The sequence below is a fragment of the Lepidochelys kempii genome, chromosome 4, assembly GCF_965140265.1.
Source record: "Lepidochelys kempii isolate rLepKem1 chromosome 4, rLepKem1.hap2, whole genome shotgun sequence".
In the NCBI taxonomy this organism is placed as follows: Eukaryota; Metazoa; Chordata; order Testudines; family Cheloniidae; genus Lepidochelys; species Lepidochelys kempii.
Genome location: NC_133259.1, coordinates 140,103,349 through 140,127,338, shown reverse-complemented (window position 1 = coordinate 140,127,338; position 23,990 = coordinate 140,103,349). Strand labels below are relative to the sequence as shown.

The following is a 23,990-nucleotide window of genomic DNA, read 5'->3' as shown; positions in this document are numbered from 1 at the left end:
GCTGGGCAGGATCTTTAATGCCCATGGTGAGCAGAGAGGACCCAGGGTTCACACCAGTCATATTTCCCCCCCAGCCCCAGCCCGAGGGGATCCCCCTTGGCCCAATTTACCGTCCCAGTGACTTGAGCTTCAGTCGTTGGGCTCAGAGACCTAAGGAGGCCGCTGCCTGCCCAGTCCCTGCAGCGAGGAGCCAGATCTGGCTGGTTGGGCCTTAAACAGCCTCACCTGGAACAAAATGAACAGCCCCCCTACATCAAAACCTCGTCAAGAACAGCGATGCGGCTGGCACAGAGGGTTAGCCCGGGTTTGGGGGAGCGGATCCAGGGGGAACTGGGAGAGGAACCAGGCCAGAAGCCAACATCTGCTCAGCTGGGCTGAGGGAGCCGCCAGAGATTCAAGGGGGGAAATCAAACTTGCTCCAAGAAACAAGCAAAAACTACTGGTTTGTGATGACAGAGACCTCCTCACAAATCTCCCCCCGCCTGCTCCTCAGCATGGCCGGTGGTGGGGAGAATGGCTGCCCAGAGGGGAAGGGGCCAGCTGGACCCCTCCAGCCACCTGGGACGGGGAGGGGCAGGGCCCTGCTTCCCCACGCACCCAGGCAGGGCAAGCCGCACGTGAGGAGCAGGGACGGCGATGGTCAGTTTCTCTGGCCCCCGGCCTGGCCCCATGGTGTGCAGTAGGCCCTCGGACTGTCCCTCCCCTGAGAAGGGGGATTACTGCGGGACACTGCGTCAGCTCCACACCCCAGCAGCTGGGCAGCGCGGCCTCCATGTTCCCTCCAGCCAAGAACCTGCGCTGAGCCTGCTGCCCTGAAGTTGTGGCCAAGGCCTGGCTACATGACTTCAGCAGCACAGAGGAACAGGCCGGCACAGGGGCAACCCTTGGCATCGAGCGGGAGGGGCAACAGCCTCCAAAGGCCCCTGCCTCACCACCAAGCCCAGGGCCCTGCAGCTGGCTAAGCCAGGCAGCACGGTGGGCAGCAGCCATGGCAGGTGCAAGGGGCCTGGCAGGGCTGGAGCAGATCCGGGACTGGGGCACACTGAAGAGCTGAGAACGGAAGGGAACCCGGCTGGACCTGCGGTGCCGGAGCAGGTTACCAGCACCGGGCAGCCCTGGCCCCTGTTTATGAGGGCAGGTGGCTGTTTAGCCTGCGGCCATTCCCTTCGGTTTAGGGTTACCCACACAGGGAGCGGGGCCCGCCCTGCCACTCCCCCCCGCCCCCCAGTTCACAGGTAAGTGATGATCCACGCAAATGTTCCGTGTTTTTAATTGCACTTTCGTAGCCACTCTGTGCTGTTTGCCATGTCCATCTCGCGGGACGTCGCCGGTCCAAGTGCAAACAGCCCACAGCGCGACAGCTTGAATGGGAATCTGCACATTCCAGGTGCTTTGATCACCCGAAGGTAACACAAATAAGGCTTCTTAGCCGGACGGGGTCCCTTCCAAAGGGAAGAGAGCTGACAGCGATCAAACACCTTGCATCCACATGGATCCTACACGCTGCGCAGACATGTCCAGCCCAGCTGTACGAGGGCCCGTCCATCTCCGGTAGAAGTCACAGCTTCCTTGGAATTACTAATCCCTGAGGCTTTAAAAACAAAAGGGGTTTTCTATTCAAGTTTCATCACATTCCCTTGGGCCTTGCATGGGAAAGGGACATGGACCTGTGGTAGATAAATACTTCACAGAGGGCAGAGTACAGATGGGGGAGACTTCACGGCCTGTACTTGCTTTGCCTACCACTGGTATGCAGCCACCTCTGGGGTGAGACATGGCTGCTGTTAGTGCACAGCTATGCGCCCTTGTGTCACAGCAGCCTGGCCCCTCCCCTGCCAGGGCGAACTCCTCTGAGAGCAGAACTGGCCTGATACAGGGAGAGGCTCTGCGGGGCATGCTGCAGGCTGAACCAGCAGAGGGAAAGGGACACTGCCCTGCCCAGGGCCCAATCCTGGGAGGTGCCGAGGTCCCCCCAGGAGCCTTGTAATAGCAGTGGTGCAGCAGGCCACCTCCCACCGCAGACAGGCCCGGCCTGGAGAGCACAGGGCCCGCCCAGATAGGTTCCTTCCCCCTTCCCGCACATGGTCCCAAGCAGCTGCAGGACGCCCCAGTCACGCCAGAGCCACCAGGCCAATGCGTCTCGGCCTCTCCCACTTCGGCAGGGGGAAGGGAAGGGCAGGTGCCACCGGCTGCCTTCTGGCTGAGAACCCCTGCGCTGGGGCAGAGCCCAGATAGATCTGGCACCCAGCTTAGCAGCAGCAGCCAAGTGACAGGGAGCCAGCAGTAACACGCCTCATTCTGTAACCGTGGGGAGCCCAGCCCGGTGGTCCCCGTTCGTAATGGAGCACGAGCCATCCAAGCGCCTCCCGGTTGTTTCTGCGCAGCCGGAGCAGGGCTGGGCTGGGCCCTGCCGGCTTTCTAAAAGCCATGCTTGCTTCTTCCCAGCAGGGGGCGCTCCGGCACTGCGTACGGGGTGGGCACACTGCACTGGGGGCTCCGGAGCTGCAGCAAGTCTGCAGACAGGTGCCAAAGGGCGACTCAGGCCCGTCCTCTGGGGGCTAAGTGGGCGTGTTCCAGGGCAGGACACTGGGCGTTACACTTCCCAGCCTGGCAGCAGCCGTCACACCCCCTCTGCTGGCACCGGCCATGCCTGGCAGTCGCTGCACACTCGGATTGCAGGGAGGCGCCAGCCCAGGCTCCGGGGGTGGGGGGCCGGCGCCCCAGGCTGAACGCTAAGAGAGGCAGTGGCGGCCGTCGAAGCCCATGCTGGTCCCTGCTCCTGCCCCCCCTCCACGTTCTCCGCCCCACTCCGGAGGGGGCGGGGTTCCCAGCAGGGCCGTGCGCCCCGGATTGGCACTCGGCTGTGGAGTGCAGCCCCCTCGAGACACTGGCTGGGGAGTCCTGCTCTGAGCGGGGTCCATGGGCTCGCCCTCCCCATGGGGCACAGCTTCTGGGAGCAGTCCGGCCCTGCTGGGCTCTGCCAGTGCTGGGTTCTCCTGCTCCTGCCAGCTGGACTCCCCGCCCTCAGCGGTCCTGCTGGGGTCTGGGGTCCTTGCCCTTCCCGCAGCCCCGGCATCTGCATTCTCAGGCGCCCCCTCCTCTGGGATGGGCTCTGGCTCCGCCCGCTCTCCCCCGGCTGGCTGAGGTCCCTCGGTGGCCGAGGGCTTCACTGGCTGGTGGCACATGGGGCAGGTGTCCTGCACGTACAGCCACTTGCGGAGGCAGCCCGTGTGGAAGAAGTGGCCGCAGTCGGTGATCACGGCCATGTTCATCTCCTGCCCGGCAGAGGAAGGAGGGGTTAGTGGGGAGCCGGCCAGCACAGCCAGGGCTGGGACAGACACCGCTGTCCCGCTGGAACGGGATGGGGTACGAAGATCCAGTCTCCAGTCACCCAGGACAGAGCCTGGTTCAAGAGGCCGTCCCAGGCTCCCTCGTGCCATCAAGGGCAAGGAGGTGTTATGGGGTGCTGCCAACCCTTACACCAGCCTCTCCAGCATGGCTGGCACCCCAAGACGAGGAGCCAGGAAATGCCCCATTACCCAGCACCCCTATGCCTGCCCATTGGCCCTTGCATTCAGGGCCCCTAGGAAGTCACCAGGAGACGTGAGCCACCCATCCTGCTGGCCAGCTGCACCGTGAAGCACCTGCCAGCTTGGGCTGTCACCGGAGGCCCCCTCACTGGCATCCTTTGTACGGCACAAGGCACGGGTCTCACCACAGATCAGCGAGCTCCTGTTCCAGGCTGTCTGCAGACTCAGGCAGTCAGTGCTGCATTCCTCTCCCTCAGGCCAGGTTTTCTAGGGTTCCCTTCTCAACGGTAAGGGCTCGAATCCTCGTCAGTGTGCAACTCTACTGCACACCCATGGAGCCTGGAACACGTGGGCCTGGATTCCAGGGCAGGTGCACACATGGCCTGGGGCAGTTACAGGGCCCACGTGGCATAACCAGACTCAGCAGAATCTCATCAAAGAATAAAAGTTTCTCATGCTCATGGTCTTGGAGCACACTTGCCAAACGGGCCCGAGTGTAACGGGAGCTGCAGCGTCCGCCTGTGAGTCTGCAGGCAGCCTGAACCCAGGAAACTCCCCTGCCCCCTAGCAATGCTGAATGGACGCAAGAACTGAGCAACTAACTGCCCAAGGTTTAGCCCAGCGGTTCTCACCTTCTGGGTCGCAGCCCGTGTGGGGTGGGGTCAGGCCAGCTGCGGGCAGGGTTGCAGCAATCACTAGGGGGTGGAGGATGGCATTTTACAAACTGGCGTCCTCCGCACATTGTGACCTCGCACCGACGGTGCACGCCAGGTCACGCCGGTGTTCTCTGCCAGGCTGCCTGGGGCCGCAGGGAGCAAGACGTCCGACAAGGGGGCCATGCAGGCGACAAGTCTGGGGTCCGCTGGGTCAGTCACTGCCCTTGATCTCAGTGTGAACCCCCCAGGAACACCCCCCCTGACCCTCGCAGCCTGTTTGAAGTGGATGCAACCCTCCCCCTGATCTAGGGCACGTGGAGGCCAACTGAGGAGCTCCTTGAACCCCCAGGAAGCCACCTCCTTACGCAGAGCCGGTTGGGCTGGGGAAGGGGGCCCCCTGGAAATACGCAGTGCACTCAAGGGGAGAGGGGTTTCTGATCTGCGCAAGAGAACTCGCCCCATCCCCCACACAGGCTCATCGAAGAGCAGGGGCAGGTTCCCGAGCAGTGCCCTACGCCGCGGGGCAGTGGAGCCGGTGCAGGAGGAGGGCGCTGGAGACCCCCTCTGCACCGGAGTGGGAGTCACCGTCCCCGCTGGTGAGTGCTGACACCACATTGCCCCCCGGGGGGAGGAGGGCGCGGCTGGCTCACCTGGAAGCAGATGGCACACACGTCGTTGTGGTCCCGCAGCTGTCCCCTGGTGGCCCTGGGCAGCGAGTTGATCTTCTTGGCGGCCTCCCTGCGGAGCAGGAAGCTCTTCCAGCCCGACTGGGCCCGCAGCCACACGTTGAAGTAGGAGTGGATGATGATGACAGAGGCGCCCATCCAGCTCCACTCGCCAAAGATGGACTCCCAGGTGCCATAGGCCACCACGCAGACGGCCACCAGGAACTCCAGCACCCGGCTCACCGCATTGACGTAGTAGATGATCTCGTCCGTCTTCTCCAGGGGCGCATCCTGGAACAGCTCAATCATGAAGAGCGCGTAGACGAAGAGGGTGCCCATCACCTGGTGCAAAGGGTCAGAGAGTGGGGATGATGCTCTGCTGCCAACAGCCACCGGGCCAATTAGCCCCACACCCCTCGCAGGGGGCAGATGCTGGAAAGTCAGGTGACTTTGGTTACCACGACTGTCACGTGTCCCTTGGCAAGGTCCCCCCCAGGGTGGGAGGGAAGGAAACGAAGGGGTTGCGGGCGAGGTGTCATTGCAGGTCAGGACTGGCCCAGGGACAGGGGATGCTGAGTGGCCAGGTTTCGGGGGTGAAGGGTTCCCAGTGAGGGTACAGGGCTCCGTGCTGTGGCCACTCTTTACCAGTCAGTAACGCTCTGCAAAGAGGCCAGCAGGCAAGTCAGAGCGTTTGCAGAGGGCACAAAATGTAGGTTGGCCAGGAGTGAAAGCGGCTGTGAGGAAGTTCAGAGGGACCCAAGCCAGCCAGGGCAGCACCACGGCAGCTGGGATTTGAGGGGGGCAGGTGCTCATTAGCAGGAGGGACAGATGCTGTAGGGAACAGACTCCAGCTGTACCTGCAAGGAGGGGAGCCCGCAGCTGGGGACCTGGATCGGTAGAAGAGGGATCCGGCTGTACCTGCAGGGAGGGGCACATGCAGCTAGGGACCTGGATCAGGGGGAAGAGGGACCCGTACCAGTAGGGAGGGCAGCACACAACTGGAGACCCAGATTGGGGGAAAGGGGACCCAGACATACCCACAGGGAGGGAAGCATGTGGCTGGGGACCTGAACTGGGGGGAAAGGGTCCTGGCCATAGCCCCAGGGAGAGAGGCACGTGGCAGAGGACCTGGACTGAGGAAAGGGGGACCCGGCCGTCCTGGCAGCGAGGGGAGCACATGTCTAGGGACCCGGACTCAGGGGAGAGGGTATGACGAAGCAGGGTGTGATCAGAGAAGGGTAACAAGAAGAATTTCTGCTCCAAGCTGGGGGATTGCAAATGGGGAGGTGAGCATGTACCTGGAGACCCTGATGGGGGGAAGGGGGGCCCAGCCGTACCTGCAGGGAGGTGAGCATGTACCTGGAGACCCTGATCGCGGGCAGAGGGGCCCAGCCGTACCTGCAGGGAGGTGAGCATGCAGCTGGAGACCCTGATGTGGGGAAGGAGATCCGGCCGTACCTGCAGGGAGGTGAGCATGCAGCTGGAGACCAGGATCAGCAGCCAGAAGTCCATGTGGAAGAAGCGAGCGATCTTGTACGCCATGAAGCAGGGGAAAACCAGCAGGAAGAGGCACAAGCTGAGGCTGCGGAAGTGTTTCCAAGGGCTCCTGGGAAGAGGAACAAGTCAGAGGCCTGGCCAGTCCACAGCTCAGCCTGCAGGGCTCCAGCGCTTCCCCAGTGCCTGCTGCGGCGCCCCAAGAATCCCTCCCACCACGGAGGAGAGGGCTGCGGAGCCTGCCGGACCGGCTGGGAGTGAGGGAGACGCACAACACTCTGCCCGTCCTCGCTTGGGCAGGTAGAGCTAAGGGAGGCCTGTGGGCCCAGCCAGTTCTGCCCTCACTGCTCTGCATCCCATACAGCTCCTCGTGGCCGCTGGGGACTCTCCCTTGAGCCGTGGCACCGTCTCCCAGCCAGGGGTCTCAGCGGCTCCGTGAGGGCCGAAGGGGAAGGCAGCGGCATCACTGCGCTCAGCAGTAGCCTGTCCGAGGGCCAGATCCAGAACCCAGTGACGTCAATGGGACCCTTTCTGGAGTGGGCCCTGAGAGAAGAGGGTGCTGCATCAAGCCCCAGGCAGCCCCGAGGGGCGGCCAGGATTGTGCCTGGTCTGGGGAGATCCCCATGCAATGAGCCCCAGCCATGGGGAGGGCTGGGACTCTGGCTAGGTGGAAGCTGGGCCGGATCCTGCTGCCCCCATTGGGAGGCTGGGGGATCGGGTGCTACCTGTTCTGCGAAGCCCCCAGCGCCAGCACGATGGGGTTGGCTATCTCGATCATGGACTGCAGGGTCGACGTCACCACGATGAAGAGGATGATGCTGAGGAGGAAGGTTCTCTGCAGGATCTGCAGGTCCAGCAGCCCCGTCTGGAGAGCCAGCAGCAGCAGCGTCACGCCCTCCGTCACACCTCTGCCAGGCGAGCAGGAGAAGAAGGCATGGGGCTTCAACCAAGAACTGCGCGCCCGCCGGAGGCATGCGATCACCACCGCTGCGTGTGCAAAGCCAGGACCTGCTAGTGCAGACGGCCAGGAGCATCACCGGCTATTTGAGCAGGCGGCCACGGTGACCACGCGTGCAGTGGCCAGCACATGAACGCACACGCAGGGCTGCATGCCGGGACTCAGACCCTGCCCAAATCAGTGACAGCCAAGCTGCCGTTCGCACAGTGCTGTCACCAGGCAATGCCCTCGACTCGGGGGAGCGGTGCTCACAGCCCAGATCGCCAGGGAAGGCAGTCCAAACTCCCAGCACCCAGCCAGTCACCTGGGGCAGGGCACTCTGCCTAAAACAACATTTAGGGTGAGAAACTCCTACTTGTAACCCGTTTCTGTAGTATTTTAAACTTATATTTCATCTTTGTTTTATTTGCTGGGTAATCTGCTTTGATCTGTTTGCTAGCCCTTATCATCACTTAAAATCTATCCTTTGTAGTTAATAAACTTGCTCTTGTTTTCTCTAAAACTAGTTTGTGAAATCCACAACAGGGTGGGAGGGGCAAAAAGCTGTGCATAACTTCCTCTACACTGTGGGAGGGAGCGAATTTCCTGAGCTTACGCTGTACAGTTTTCTGTGCAGCGCAAGATAATACAATTTTGGGATTGCACCCCAGAGGGAGTGTGCACGTGAGTGCTGGGCGATCCCCTAGCTGATTCTTCCCGTGCAGAGCTGATTTCAGTGTCTGTGTCTTTCTGCAGCTGGGCATGTCCCTACCTGCGTGTGTGCTGGAGGAGGCTTGAGGGCCTGGCACAGCAGGACAGGGTAAGGAAGCCCAGGCTGGTGGAACGGGTGGGCTCAGTGCGACCCCAGTACATCAGGTGGCACCCCGGAGTGGGGGTTACCCATCACACACGGATCCTGTGCATCAGTCACACCCCCCTCTCCGTACAGCTGCCCAGCACTTTGCCTCAGGCCGATAATAAGCTGCCCAGGCTGTGGGACGTGTTTTCTCTCTGCCGTGCAGCACTACGGGGGGTCACAATTAACCATGCAGGTGCCCAGCCCCAGGGGAGTGTGACTGTGGGCAGGAGAGAGTCAGATCCAGCTCATGGATCACAGAGACAAGAAGGGAGAGCGGAGAGAGTGCCCTCACCGCACCCCTGAGGAAGACGGCATCCTGCCAGGCAGCCGCCAGGGGCATGTGTGTCCTGCGATCAGAGCAGTGATGCAGCATGCGTAGACGGACCTGAGCTAGCCTGCATCTTGCGCTCTCCAGTACCATGGGCTGGAGAAGCCCGCCTGGGGTACGTGTTTGAGCAGCCTGCCCACGCTGCCGCTGCTTGTTACTGGAGCGAGCTCGATCCAAGCCAGCTGGGGTGCGTCTAGCTCCGGCGGCAGTGCAGACATGCCCAGCGCAGCCACTCGCAGAGCCGCCAGACCAGAAGCCGAGCCTGCGGCTTCCTCAGCCCCAGCACGGCAGCGATGCCCTTGCCCCGGGGGCCCCTCACCTGTGCATGACGTTGCCATTCTGGAAGGCGTCGTAGCCCAGCAGGTATAACTTGCAAAGGTTGAGCGCGGCCAGGGCGAGGTAGGAGACAGTGAAGGTCAGGCCGAGGAGGGAGTAGGGCGTGCCGCAGCACTCGGCCACGCTGCCAACAGAGCACACGGCAGGGTGAGACGCTCCTTTGGGAGGCCCCGGGTCCATCCCCTTAACCCATGTGGGCAGATCCCAGGGAATGGGCTCGGAGAGCAGGCAGGTATGGCACCGCAGCAGTAACACCAGGGGGCAGTAAGGAGCCGGACCTGAATTGCTGAGGTCCAAGCAGGCCCTGTATGCGACGTCCCTTATCTCAAACCCTGGCAACAGATGAGCTGCAGCCCAGAATGGCCTAGATGCCCCCCACCCCACCCCCACAGGCAGCCTGACCCCACTGCTCCCTGGATCAGCCCCGGCGGCCTTCCAGGTCATTCCACCCCCTGCCCCAGCGCGGGTCGCCCCCTCCTACCTGCTGAGGAAGATGAAGAGCAGCCCCTGCTGGGCGAGGAGGCTGTTGGAAGAGGCCAGGAAAGAGTAGATCTGGAGGGTGAAGAGCACCAGCCAGAAGACAAGGAAGAGCACCGGGATGGCCAGCTGGCTCCAGAGGGACATGGCCAGCGCCACCAGCCTGTACATCTCCAGTCCCTGGGGAGGAGGCGCCAGTTAGCCAGTGCTGTCACACAGCCTGGGCCGGGGGGCTGCGGTGGGGATCTACTGTGGAGGAGCGTCTGTGAGGGCTGAACGTTTCCCAGCTCTGTGTGCTGGACAGAGAGCCCCAGTCCAGCTGAGAGAGGGGTGTGTCTGATCACGCACATCGCCAGCCGGTGCCTCCATCCCCCCTCTGGTAAGAGTGATGGAGTCAGAGCGTCCAGACACGGGACTGCAGGGACCGCCGGGCTGGGGAGTCAGACTCCTGTACCAGCTCAGCGGGCAGGTTTACAGGGCACCTGGGGGCAGTGTTTGAAGTGTCTCTAGCTCTGGGCTCCCAGCCCTGGAGACAGAACCCCGGCTGCTCCCGGAGAGTGCCCTGCCCTCACACCAGCGAGCCACATCCCTGCTCCCCAGCGGCCAGAGGGGAGTCCAGAGCTCCTGACCCCGCCCTGGGGACTGTCCGGAAGGAAGTCGAAGGGGCCCAGTTCCGATGGTGGTTTGCATGAAGGGTCTCAGACTACAATGGACTCCGATTCATCAGCCTGTCTCACACACAGCACCTCACCGCCACCCTGGGCTCGACAGGAACTAGGCCTCTGAGCTGGAGGGTCCCATTGCCCAGCCCCCTGAGCTAGCCAGCTGCCCTGCCCTGGGGTCAGATGGGAGCCAGCGCCCCCTAGAGGGGAAAAGGCCCTGTATCTCCTGCCCTCACTCCAGCCAGTCCTCCCAGCCTGGACACCCCCTCAAGTCTGATGAGGTTCAATAAGGATAAGTGCAGGGTCCTGCACTTAGGACGGAAGAACCCAATGCACAGCTACAGACTAGGGACCGAATGGCTAGGCACCAGTTCTGCGGAAAAGGACCTAGGGGTGACAGTGGACGAGAAGCTGGATATGAGTCAGCAGTGTGCCCTTGTTGCCAAGAAGGCCAATGGCATTTTGGGATGTAAAAGTAGGGGCATAGCGAGCAGATCGAGGGACGTGATCGTTCCCCTCTATTTGACATTGGTGAGGCCTCATCTGGAGTACTGTGTCCAGTTTTGGGCCCCACACTACAAGAAGGATGTGGATAAATTGGAGAGAGTCCAGCGAAGGGCAACAAAAATGATTAGGGGTCTGGAACACATGAGTTATGAGGAGAGGCTGAGGGAGCTGGGATTGTTTAGCCTGCAGAAGAGAAGAGTGAGGGGGGATTTGATAGCTGCTTTCAACTACCTGAAAGGGGGTTCCAAAGAGGATGGCTCTAGACTGTTCTCAATGGTAGCAGATGACAGAACGAGGAGTAATGGTCTCAAGTTGCAGTGGGGGAGGTTTAGATTGGATATTAGGAAAAACTTTTTCACTAAGAGGGTGGTGAAACACTGGAATGCGTTACCTAGGGAGGTGGTAGAATCTCCTTCCTTAGAGGTTTTTAAGGTCAGGCTTGACAAAGCCCTGGCTGGGATGATTTAACTGGGAATTGGTCCTGCTTTGAGCAGGGGGTTGGACTAGATGACCTTCTGGGGTCCCTTCCAACCCTGATATTCTATGATTCTATGATTCAAGTGGCAAGGCCCCATGTCTCATTCCTACGGCTATGATTTTGTCACGGACATTTTTAGTAAAAGTCAGGGACAGGTCACAGCTTCCGTGTTTTTTTCTTTATTGCCCGTGACCCGTCCCTGAGTTTTACTAAAACATCCCTTGCAGAATGTCTAGGGAGGAGGGTCCAGCTGGAAGCTGCAGGGACCCCACTGCCCAGTGGCTGGAAGGGGTCCCCCTGCGGGGTTGGCAGCTGCAGGGGACCCCCTGCAAGCACTGAGCAGATCCAGGGCTCCTCTGCCAAAGCAGGCTGGGAACTGTGGTGGCAGGAGGGGGCTGCTCATGGTGGCTGAACAGCTGCGGGGGGCCCCTGAGCAGCTCTGGGGTCCGTCTGCTGCTGCCAGCGGCTGGGAGCTGCGTGGTGGAAGGGGGTTGTGGGTGGGCCACTGCAAAGGGGACCCCTGCCAGCAGTGGTGGCTGGGCAGCTCAGGGATCACCGCCGATGGCAGCAGCCAGTCAGTTGCGGGGGGTCCCGCCACCCACAGCGGTGGGAGATCCCCTGCCGCCTGCAGAGGCTGGGCTGCTGCAGGGTCCCCCGCTGCTGGCAGAGGCTGGTCAGCTGCGGGGCCCCCAGTGTCACGGAGGTCGCTGGAAGTCACGGGTTTCATGACTTCATCTTAGCCTTACTCATTCCCCCACCCTCCCCAAGTCTCCCAGCCTAGAGGGGCAAGGCCCCGTGTCTCATTCCCTGCCCCGCTGAGCCAGCCAGTCCCCTGCCCTGCAATTGGATTGGAACCAGTGCCCCCTAAGGGGCAAGGCCCCATGTCCCATTCCCACCCCCCTGACCTGGCCAGACCCCTGGACCAGTCTGGTTTCACTGTGAAGTGCCCCGAGCTACCTGCCTGAGGGCACTGCCGGACCCATTCATCTCCCCCCACCCGCCCTCTCCCTGCATGCCAGCCGCTCACCTGAGCCATCTCCCTGCACACCGCAGCAGCCAGATGGAAGGGAGCCAGCAGGTGGGAGGTGGCCACATACAGCACCTCCACCACAGTGACGGAGGTGGCAAAGGCGTTGACCACAGGAAGCGCCTGGAGGGGGAGGCCACAGAGCCGGGCCAGCAGCGGGAGCAGTGGGGCACAGAACAGCCACACCTGCTTGGTCTTCATGAGGAGGGCGCAGAGCGTGCTCACAAAGATCTGGCCTGGCGGGAAGGCGAGAGCAGGCCCGTTAGTGCAGCTGGAGCGCGCGGTGGCTCACAGCCGGCCCCTGCCCACATCCCCCCTCGCTTCCCTGCACAACCAGCGTTCCCAGCTAGCACGATGGCTGCAGCCCACAGCCTAGGCAGCATGGCCTAGTGCTTAGAACACGGGGCGGGGAGTCACAACTCCTGGGTGCTGTTCCCAGACCTGCCACGGTCTCCTTGTTGGGCGTGGGTGAGACACTGCCCCACCTGGAACAGGCCGTTAATGCTGCCCCCGCCACCAGGGGCCAGTGGGAAGTTTGCTATTCAGTGATCGTGGATGGTGCTTTGAGAGCCTCAGATGAGAGGTGCTGGGTGAAGGGAGACACATCACCAGCTCTCCCAGACACTGCTGCAAGCAGGCCTGGGCTCACCCTCCTCCCCAAGGCCCCCAGACAGCTGCACAGAGGCTGTATGGGAGGGGCTCGACCTGCACGCTGCCTGCAGGGAAGAGTTCCCCACCCAGGTTACAAATGGCCACCGGAGGGCGCTGTCCCCCTGGGTAGCCCTAAGCTGTGTCGTTTGAGGTCAGTTGGGTAGTTGTCGGTCTGCCCTACACATCGCCTCGCCCCAGTTTACTGGGGCACAAACCCCTGTGCAGAGACATCCCTTTTGGGGGAGCTTCCACCTGCCACTCACTGACACACTCCGCTGGGAGAAGCCGGATTGAAAGCAGAGCCAGGGCTGCAGCGTGTAACTGAGGGTGTAACGCCCAAATGGCCAGCTAACCCATCCAGCCCTTAGTCCAAACCCAGTCCCCGTTCGAAGCCCAAAGCGGGGGTGTGAATTCACACGCCCCAGGGCAAGCAGAGATGCGATCAGGATTTGGATTCAAACTCACTCGAGGTGTTTCTAACGCCCCCTCAGCATGGTGCCGGTCGCTCAGAGATGCTGCTCAGCCAGCAGTTAGGCTGGACTCCCCCCGTGCTCCCCACTATGCTGCGTGAGCGGGTGTGCCGTGGTCACACTGAGAGGCCATTAAAGGGCCACCCCGACCCTTACCAGGTGCCAGCCGTGAGCTAGAGAGTCTGTGGGTCTCTCGGCTCTGCTCCTTGGGAAGTGCTCCCTGAACAGGTGCTGGGGGCGCCCTGCATGCTCTGCGGCCGTTCCAGTTTTTGATGGGAGGGATCCCATAGGAAAACCCTGACCCTGGGACACGCCCCTCCCTTGGGCTGCAGGGCTTCCATCTGATCCCCATGCCAAAGGGGAAAATGGGGTGGCCCCACAGAGAAAGGCGTCTCAGGAAAGGGCGGCCCCAGGGGCTTGCAGCCTCACCTGTCAGGGCGGTCAGGAAGCGGCTGAGCACCACAGGGTCCTGGTACACAGCCCCCTGGAACTCGTACTCCATCTCATGGCGCATGTAGTCCCTGGAAGGAGAGGGGTGGGGTCTTAGCAGCAGGTGCCTGTTCCTCTCCTGTCAGCCCCACAGTGCCCCAGACTCACTCTAGTTAGCCAGAGCCCCAGGTATGCACCTGCGATCTTCTACGAGTCCCCGTGCCAGCGAAACCCAACCCACCTTCCTCTCCTGGCTCCTGACCACACCGTAGGGGCAAGCGCTACCCCAGGGCCAGGAGTCGGAGCCGCCCCTGCAGCCAGGAGCCGTGAAGTGTCAGCCCGAGAGCACGTGTCTCCAGTCCCAGCTTCCCCCGGATCCAGCTCTCCCCCGGGGCTCTCCTCCCAGGGTACCAAGCTCTGCTGTGGGGTGCACTGCTAGCTCCCACACCCTGCAAGAGCCATGTACGCTGCCTGCCCCTGCCAGGGCCGTGGTGAGTGCACAGAGCCCCCGGGGCAAGGCAGGTGGCTTGCAGCCAGGTCGCCGGGCTCACCTGGCCGTCTGGTGCCCCACGAACAGCAGCAGCAGTGTCAGGCCGTAGAGGTAAAGTTTCACCAGGGATCTGACTGGGAGCAGCAGCACCCCGACACACAGCATATGGCCTGGGAAAGGGAGAGAACAGGTCAGCAAGCCGTGCCTGTGGTCTCCCATCACTGCGCTGCCCACCCACCCCCGAGGGCACAGCCAGAAACAGCACCCAGCGCCCAGAGCTAGCCCCGCAGGAGCACCGGTCTCTCCTCTTCAAGCCTTTTCTTGGGGTCTCTCTGCCCCATCCCCCATCCTCTTACCTGAGCCAGGAAAACAGAAACCAGTTCAAACTCAGCCACATGTGTTACGATGCTGCACTTTCCCAAACAACTCCATCTACAAGCTACACACAGGGGGGGCTTCGCCCACCACTGAAATGCAGCCACCTCTGGAGCAGGGCGCGGCAGCTGTTGAACAGCGACACTGAACAATGGGAAGTGGCTATCACATGTTGCAGGGGCTGCATGAGGGCAGAACAAGCTACTGACTCCAAAGAGAGGGACCCACCCACTGAATCCCTAATGCCAGCCGGGGTTTGCTTGCAATTGTCCCACCCAAGACCTAACCAGCTGTTAGAATATAGATATTCAGGCCAGCTTGTAAAGGCCTACACATTAAGAACTTAGTGTATTTTTATCACTTAGCTAGTTATAGAGGTATAAAACAAAGCCCTGGCCGGGATGATTTAGTTGGGGATTGGTCTTGCTTTGAGCAGGGCGTTAGTCTAGATGACCTCCTGAGGTCCATTCCAACCCTGATCTTCTATGATTCTATGAAAATCACAGTCTGCCTGTGTATGGGTCTTCTCTCCCTCGGATAGTCTGAGGCCTTGTTCTTAGGCTAAGGCCTCTGGCTAAGCAGCAGGGGCAGCCATAAGCTGGGAAGGGAACGGTCACATCCTCACATCAAGAAAAGGAGTACTTGTGGCACCTTAGAGACTAATCAATTTATCTGAGCATAAGCTTTCGTGAGCTACAGCTCACTTCATCGGATGCAACCGATTAAGTGAGCTGTAGCTCACGAAAGCTTATGCTCAAATAAATTGGTTAGTCTCTAAGGTGCCACGAGTACGCCTTTTCTTTCTGCGAATACAGACTAACACGGCTGTTACTCTGAAATCCTCACATCATAAGCCAGTCACATTGAAATAAGGTGGTACTTGGCTCTTAGGAATACAATCCTGTCCTGATAATGCCCATCACCACCAGATAAAGATGGTTAAAGAAAACTTAGTTTGATAGTACCCTGTCTGGTGAGAAATCACTTATCAATAGTTGTGGTTGTGAAACCCTCATTTCTGTATGTTTTATCTTTATGGCCCCCACTTTTCTATTGTTAATCTGTCTGGTTCTCTGTTTCTTTTGTCTGCTGTATAATTAATTTTGCTAGGTGCAAGTTAATTAGGGTAGTGGGATATAACTGGTTAGAGAATTACGTTATAGTCTGTTAGGATTGGTTAGATAGATTTCAGTAAAATGACTGGTTAAGGTATAGCTGGGAATATTACTCTATAAACTGGGGTTGAACAGGAAGTGGAAAGGAAATTGGAATCATGTTTGCTAAGGGGGCGGGAAATGGGACAGGGACACAGGCAGACTCTGTGGCGTCAGAGCTGGGAAAGGGGTGCAACGTTATTAATATGATCTGGGACCGCACAGATGAGGGGTGGCCAACCTGAGCCTGAGAAGGAGCCAGAATTTATCAAGGTACATTGCCAAAGAGCCACAGTAATACATCAGCAGCCCCTGGTCAGCTCTCCCACTCCGCTCCCAGCGCCTCCCACCCACCGACAGCCCTGCCAATCAGTGCCTCCCCCTCCCTACCCACACTTCCCAATCAGCTGTTTCCTGGCATGCAGGAGGCTGGGGGGGAGGGAGGAGCGAGGGCACGGCAGGCCCAGGGGAGGGGGTGGTAAGGGGTGGCGTGGGGGCAGGGCCTGTGGCAGGGCCAGGGGTTGAGCAGTGAGCAACCCCCCCCACCCCGCACATTGGAAAGTCGGTGCCTGTACAAGGAGCCGCATATTAACTTCTGAAGAGCCGCATGTGGCTCCGGAGCGACAGGTTGGCCACCCCGTCATAGGTCAATGTTGCCACCACGGTTATGTATTTGCAGCAAGTATTGTACAAAGGTTGTCATGGGAAGAGGTTGTGATTTGCTGGTTATAATTATGCTAGCTGTATGTGGGTATCATCTGTGTATTTGAAGTTATGAATATGGGCTATGTACTTGTATCTCAAATGTATTTGATTCCAAGTAGCCTCAGTGAAGCATTTGGTCAGCTTCTTGAGAAAGGACTTTTCTCAGTAAGTGCCCAATAAAGAAACACATAACGGACAATGAACTTTGGGAGATGCCAATCCACATCTGAGCTTTCCTGGGAACGTTCAAACTAACATGTAAACAATGGCGTTGGCGTGTAACAAACTGAGTCATGTGTGGACATGTGACTTGCCCATGTGACTCCAAACTCCATCTTGCTGCTGAGATCTTCCACAGGGCAGAGAATATAAAAGGCCCTGAAAACCCTTCAGCGAGTTAGGTGACCTGCAGCCAACCAACAGCTCGGGGTTATTTTTTCCAGAGCGTCACAAGCTGCCTGGAGCTTTACAGACAATTCTAGCCTGGTCGATAGTTTTAAACTATTTCGGATAAAAAAATCACACCCCCCCCCCCACTCCCAGTGAAACAGTAATACTAGGATAACGGTGCCTTTGACTGGTACAGCTTATACCCCGCCTATGTGGACCAAGTCACCCGGGTATCTGCATTTTTATACTGGTACTGCTGAGACCACGTATTTGGGGGGGAACCCTGGGGACACAGGCACAGTTTAAGCAGCACCTGCATTTAGACAAGCCCCTCACAAGACACTGTCTCTGCCCAAGGAGCTGGCAATCTAACAGACAGGCAGAAAAGAGCAAGATGAAGATGCAAGAGGGAAAGCGAAGAGCTGGACGATTTCACATAAACACTCCCCACTGGGACAGGGCAGCAGCACGGACCCAGCATGGTCCAGAGGTGTCAGACTTTGAGGGCTGTGTGCCTACAAAGGAAGCACTTTTAGGATTTCCAATCTATTCCCTACAATTCTAGCATCCTCCATGACTTGTAGAGTCATTTATGCTACTAACGTGGTACTTTACAGGCAGGGCCAGATCAAGTCTTCTGTGGGCCTGGGGCTATTAGATTTTGTGGGGCTCCTGTATACAAGTCTTTTTCCTGGGAGGGAGTTTGGTGCAGGAGGGGGATGGGGTGGGGGATTGGGGTGCAGGAGAGGGTGTGGAGTCTGGGAGCCAGTTTGGGTGCAGGAGGGGATTCTGACCTGGGGCAGGGGGTTGGGGTGCAGGAGGGGGTACGGGGTCTGGGAGGGAGTTTGGGTACAGGAGGGGAAACTGGCTAATGGGAGGTGTGGGGGCAGCATGCAAAGACTCCTTCCCTGACCCCATGAGGGGCTGCAGAGATGGGCCAGCAGCCAGCCGCTTCCAGGAGCGGTGTGGGGCCACGGCATGCAGGCAGAACTGCCTGAGTGCCTCTTTTAGTGGCCCGGAGATCACTGCCTGTGATTTATTTTTGCGAGGCCCTCTTGAGCTGGGGCCCTGGGCTGCAGCCCCTAAAGCCCCTGTCTTAATCCAGCCCTGTTTACAGGTGGAGAAATTAAAAAAATAGTCCCAAATAATTTTGCATTTTCAACTCGTTAAAACATTTCTAACAAGTTTTTCTATAGGCCACGTAGCACCAGAGTCTGGGATGCCACGGGGTGGATTAGAGATTTTTCTGTATGGAATGTGGCAGGCACCATGTCTGGACGGCACTGGGTTGCATAAAGATTTATTTGCACTTGTTCAAATTACGTCATTCTGCCACCCATGAGCACGCCCACTGCAAACTGTCCCACGCCGCTGGGTGGCTTACACACATGGGCCACCTGACTCTGGCAGAGCCAGACAGTGCAGCCCACTGCAAACATGCATGTACACCCGCTGCAGCAGCCTGCACCCTCCATCCCGCTTCCCGGATACATCCTCCCCCGGAGGAAGCAAAATCCACAGTCCTTCCATGCCAGCAGGTGAGGGCAGGTGCAGACGTTGGGAGTCAGACAGGGGCCCGTAGGTCCATGCCACAAAGCCCCGCTCCCTGTCTACGTGGGTGCTGGTTCCCTCAGGTGCAGCAGACGAATCCGCCACTGCATGGAATCATAGGCCATTCCCCGTCTCCAGCAGAGCATGGGGCATGACAGCCGGGGATACCAAGGCCGGCACAGCTGCTACGAAGCAGATCCACTGCTACACCGCAACTGAGGCAGGAGGTGGGGGTCCCCCGCCTGGAGAGTCTTAAGGCCAGTTCAGCTTCTGCGGTTGGGTGCTGGGAATGGAACCGGCATGGACAATGAAGGAAAAACCTTTGGTACTGGATCCATCTAGACTCTCTGTACCCCACCCATCCCCACGGAGCCTGGGTGCCCATCTCCAGGCCGCAGTGAACCCTGCGGCTGACTCATGTTACTCAGGAGAGCTCCCTCCTCTGCAACGGGCGCCTCCTCCCCTGTGGGGCTGCCTCAGAGGCAAGAACGAATCTCGTGATACAACAGGGCACGGGACGCAGCCACGCAGCAAACGAGCTGCCTGGAGAGAGAGATGCCACGGGACCAAGAGGCAGGGCAGACTAGCTGCTGAATCTCCCCCACCAAGAAGAGTTTGAGCTACCCCCTTCCTCGCCTCCGCATGGACATCACAACGCTGCCCCAAGACCTTCTCTCCTGGCCTCCGACTGAACGTGCTCTGCCAGAGCCACTAGCAGACGAGCACAGCAGGGCTAAGGCAGAAGGACCACAGCCAGTCTCTAGCCCTCTCTCTCCTCAGCCCAGCAGATCTCGGTGGTAATGGAGAAACTGGCCCCGCTTGCCCTAACAGATGTGCTGGCATTGGGCGGGGGTCAGCTGGGGCCTCTCTCCAAGCAGCTGCACCAGTGTGGGTCATCCGGCAGGCCAGGAGGGAGCAGCTGCCTCTCCCCTGTAGGCCCTCGGGGCTCTGGCCAGCCTGGGCCCCAGGTCTCGCACCCGACAGAGTCCCTGCCCTGCAACCGTAACTCACAGAGCAAGGCCCAAAGACATTGGAGGGCTGGATCAGTTTCCTAACACTGTGCCTTGGCAACCGGCCTGTCTGCGGCAGGGTGAGTTGTTCTGTACCTGGTCTTACAAAGCCAGGCCTGGAATAGCGCATTCAGGTGTGGGCACCTCAGCGTGTGATTCCCTTACCCGCTCTGGGCCTCACTTCCTCTCTCCGGCAGCCTTGGACTCAAATCCTTTCTCTACGCAGGAGCCACCACTGCACTAGAATGGGAAACCCTGCATGTTCTAGTAAAAATGGCACCGTGGGACTCTGTGTTCATTGCCTCTCAGGGACGCCTGAGCCAACAGGCTTGGATTGCAAGTGAACGGGTTTTAATGAAACCTGCCAGTCCTGCAAACTGCCCTGGGACCTGACCATCAAGCCAGGTCCTCCCTCCTCACACAGCAACAAGAAAGCGTCTGCATTTAGAACGTGGGTAATGATTCTCTGGATGATGCACGAATCAAACCCATAAGAATGGCCAGACTGGGTCAGACCAATGGTCCAGCTAGCCCAGTGTCCTGGCTTCCCACAGTGGCCAATGCCAGAGAATTGCCTTCAGAGAGAATGACTAGAACAGAGCAATTATCGAGTGATCCATCTGTCGTTCTCTCCCAGCTTCTGGCAGTCAGAGGCTAGGGACACCCAGAGCATGGGGTTGCAGCCCTGGCTAATAGCCATTGATGGACCTATCCTCCAGGAACTTACCTAGTTCTTTTCTGAACCCAAACCCAGCTCCCTCACCCAAGGCAGCATCCACCCTCCAGAGCTCACGAGCCAACAGAACAGCTCCTGCTGGCCCGGGAAGGAGCCAAATGGAGCTAGTTACATGCCGGGCGCAGACCTGAGGAGGAAAGGGCTATTCTGCCTATTCTGTTTGCAGTGGAACCGTGCTCCCAGCTAACTCTCCTGGGAAAACCTGCAAACCAAAGAACTTTATCATGCTGTCAAACTGCCAGAGACTGGAGCATCGAGGACGTGGAGGCCCCCGGGCTTGCCAGTCATATCAAAGCTTGTGAGAGGTGTTGCCTAGACAGGTACCTGGGGGCAGGAGAAGCCAGGTTGACCCCTTGGGTGCCTTTCTGTCCGGGCCTATAGTTAGCTACTGTCATTGGGCAGTGAATGCAGCAGGGTCCCGCTGCGCTAGGATCGATCCACCACTCCTGCAGCCGATCCCCCGGCAATGTGACAGGCAAGAGCTCCACCCAAAATATGACTTCACTAACAAGGTCAGCTCCCAGACTGCTGCGCTGGGCATCACAAAATGCGGAAGAGATGGCCAGCCCTCTGTGGAGATAGAGGCGGTTAGGGACTATTTAGAAAAGCTGGACGTGCACAAGTCCATGGGGCCGGACGAGTTGCATCCGAGAGTGCTGAAGGAATTGGCGGCTGTGATTGCAGAGCCACTGGCCATTATCTTTGAAAACTCGTGGCGAACCGGGGAAGTCCCGGATGACTGGAAAAAGGCTAATGTAGTGCCAATCTTTAAAAAAGGGAAGAAGGAAGATCCTGGGAACTACAGGCCAGTCAGCCTCACCTCAGTCCCTGGAAAAATCATGGAGCAGGTCCTCAAAGAATCAATCCTGAAGCACTTGCATGAGAGGAAAGTGATCAGGAACAGCCAGCATGGATTCACCAAGGGAAGGTCATGCCTGACTAATCTAATCGCCTTTTATGATGAGATTACTGGTTCTGTGGATGAAGGGAAAGCAGTGGATGTATTGTTTCTTGACTTTAGCAAAGCTTTTGACACGGTCTCCCATAGTATTCTTGTCAGCAAGTTAAGGAAGTATGGGCTGGATGAATGCACTATAAGGTGGGTAGAAAGCTGGCTAGATTGTCGGGCTCAACGGGTAGTGATCAATGGCTCCATGTCTAGTTGGCAGCCGGTATCAAGTGGAGTGCCCCAAGGGTCGGTCCTGGGGCCGGTTTTATTCAATATCTTCATAAATGATCTGGAGGATGGTGTGGATTGCACTCTCAGCAAATTTGCGGATGATACTAAACTGGGAGGAGTGGTAGATACGCTGGAGGGGAGGGATAGGATACAGAAGGACCTAGACCAATTGGAAGATTGGGCCAAAAGGAATCTGATGAGGTTCAATAAGGATAAGTGCAGGGTCCTGCACTTAGGACGGAAGAACCCAATGCACAGCTACAGACTAGGGACAGAATGGCTCGGCAGCAGTTCTGCGGAAAAGGACCTAGGGGTGACAGTGGACGAGAAGCTGGATATGAGTCAGCAGTGTGCCCTTGTTGCCAAGAAGGCCAATGGCATTTTGGGATGTATAAGTAGGGGCATAGCGAGCAGATCGAGGGACGTGATCGTTCCCCTCTATTCGACATTGGTGAGGCCTCATCTGGAGTACTGTGTCCAGTTTTGGGCCCCACACTACAAGAAGGATGTGGATAAATTGGAGAGAGTCCAGCGAAGGGCAACAAAAATGATTAGGGGTCTAGAACACATGAGTTATGAGGAGAGGCTGAGGGAGCTGGGATTGTTTAGCCTGCAGAAGAGAAGAATGAGGGGGGATTTGATAGCTGCTTTCAACTACCTGAAAGGGGGTTCCAAAGAGGATGGCTCTAGACTGTTCTCAATGGTAGCAGATGACAGAACGAGGAGTAATGGTCTCAAGTTGCAGTGGGGGAGGTTTAGATTGGATATTAGGAAAAACTTTTTCACTAAGAGGGTGGTGAAACACTGGAATGCGTTACCTAGGGAGGTGGTAGAATCTCCTTCCTTAGAGGTTTTTAAGGTCAGGCTTGACAAAGCCCTGGCTGGGATGATTTAACTGGGAATTGGTCCTGCTTTGAGCAGGGGGTTGGACTAGATGACCTTCAGGGGTCCCTTCCAACCCTGATATTCTATGATTCTATGACCCATTCAGAGCGCTCTCACAAGCTGGCCTGCCATGCACATAGCTTAGTCTGACTTCTGTATTTGGGAGATAGGGGACACCACGGGGTGGCTAATGCGTAGGAGCCCACGGCTGGGGAGCGGCGGGGGGGGGTGCCTTGGAAGCCACAGCTGGAAACCACGCAGCCTCCAGCGCTTGGGGTGGGGGATCCCCACTCCCGCATGTGGGTTTCCTGCTGACTCAGAGCCAACCCCACTCAGTCACATGGTGCCGCTGGGCCCCCCCTCCATAAGTGGCAGCTGGCGGAGCCCTGACCTCGGGGGCCAGGCAATCTGTGCCCCACGGGGAGAGGCAGGAACAACAGCTGGGCGCTGCAGGCAGGGGGCGCTGCTTTCTGGGGGAGCACACTGAGGGCAAGGGAGAGCTGTGCCCGGGGATGGGGGGGTCTGACTGACTTGAGCTGTTGGGGGGGGCGGCTGAACCTTTAAACTGTGCCCCCCACTATCCACACCCACAGCTCGGGGGAGGGGGGCAGCACCCACCACGGTCACCCAGGACCCTGCGCCCCCATCCAGACAGCGCCCCGCTCCTCCAGCGCCTTCCCCGGCTCCCACACCTTCACCGTGGGGAGCGGTGGCGCATGCAGACCGCCGGCCCACGCACGCAGCGCGCCATCAGGATTGGCGCAAAGGAGCGGTGCATGCTGGGACTCGGTCTGCACCTCCCACGCGTCCAGAGGGAACGCGAGGGTGGGTGGCCCCGACTCCTCCAGGGGCCTCGCCGTCCCCGCCCGGGCGCTCCCGGGGAGTGCGCAGAACTCGCTGCCCGGAGCAGGGCCGCTCCCCCCTCGCCCCCCAGCCTCACCCAGGTAGTAGGCGTGCCAGAGGGCGCGGCGGCGCCAGGGGGCCTCCTCCTGCTGGGGCCGGAGCAGCTCGGCAAAGGCCTGGACGTCCCAGCGGTAGAGCAGGTCCAGCAGGACGACGCTGGGCACCCGCAGCGCCACGTTGGCCACCTCCTCCAGCCGAGGCATGCCGGCCCGGAGGGGCCGAGGGGGGCCGCCTCTCCCTAGGGTGCAGGCAGGCGTCCCGGGGTCTCCCTCCCCTGGGGGTGCAGGGCTCAGCCGGGGGGTCTCCCTCCCCTAGATGTGGTCCCAGGGATGGGGGGGTCTCGCTCTCTGGGGGGCAGGGCTCAACAGGGGGGCTGTCCCGTGGGAGGGGGGTCGCTCAGCGGGGGGGAAGGGCCCTGTCCCGCGGGGGAGGGGTGGGTGCTTAGCGGGGCGGGGGGGAGGGCCCTGTCCCGCGGGGGAGGGGGGGCGATCAGCGGGGGGGGGGATGGCCCTGTCCCGGGGGGGAGGGGGGGCGCTCAGCGGGAGGGGGGAGGGCCCTGTCCCGGGGGGGAGGGGAGGGGGGGCGCTCAGCGGGGGGGGGGAGGGCCCTGTCCCGCGGGGGAGGGGGGGACTCAGCGTGGGGGGGAGGGCCCTGTCCCGCGGGGGAGGGGGGGGCGCTCAGCGGGAGGGGGGAGGGCCCTGTCCCGGGGGGGAGGGCCCTGTCCCGGGGGGGAGGGGAGGGGGGGCGCTCAGCGGGGGGGGGGGAGGGCCCTGTCCCGCGGGGGAGGGGGGGACTCAGCGGGGGGGAAGGGCCCTGTCCCGCGGGGGAGGGGGGACTCAGCGTGGGGGGGAGGGCCCTGTCCCGCGGGGGAGGGGGGGGCGCTCAGCGGGGGGGAAGGGCCCTGTCCCGCGGGGGAGGGGGGGGCTCAGCGGGGGGGGGAGGGCCCTGTCCCGCGGGGAGGGGGGGGCGCTCAGCGGGGGGTCTCCCCGTGTCCCCCCGCGGGATCTCACCTGACGGGTCACTCCGGGGGGGGTCTCTCCCTAAGGGGGGGGGCGGGGGGGTCACTGCCCGCGGCGCGGCGGCTTCTCTGTCACTTTCACTTTCT

General features: G+C 59.8%; 1 protein-coding gene across 5 annotated transcripts; it reads right to left on the bottom strand.

Annotated features, from left to right (window-relative positions):
- Positions 1-1,254: 1,254 nt before the first annotated feature.
- Positions 1,255-23,283, bottom strand: LOC140910923 (RING finger protein 145-like). 5 transcript variants are annotated; one of them, XM_073343079.1, is made up of 11 exons: positions 22,923-23,283; positions 14,058-14,166; positions 13,507-13,598; positions 11,957-12,192; positions 9,287-9,462; positions 8,789-8,929; positions 7,071-7,253; positions 6,245-6,457; positions 5,709-5,763; positions 4,837-5,193; positions 1,255-3,275 (listed from the first exon to the last, which is right to left on the bottom strand). In XM_073343079.1, exons 1-11 carry the CDS (start codon positions 23,086-23,088, stop codon positions 2,733-2,735), a joined length of 2,271 nt encoding a protein of 756 aa, XP_073199180.1. In that variant the 5' UTR covers positions 23,089-23,283; the 3' UTR covers positions 1,255-2,732. The 5 variants fall into 5 exon arrangements, with proteins under 5 accessions (XP_073199180.1, XP_073199176.1, XP_073199177.1 ...); XM_073343075.1 differs by lacking the exon at positions 5,709-5,763 and having other exon boundaries at positions 6,250-6,457; positions 22,923-23,282; XM_073343076.1 differs by lacking the exon at positions 5,709-5,763 and having other exon boundaries at positions 6,310-6,457; positions 22,923-23,280.
- Between the last annotated feature and the right edge of the window lie 707 nt (positions 23,284-23,990).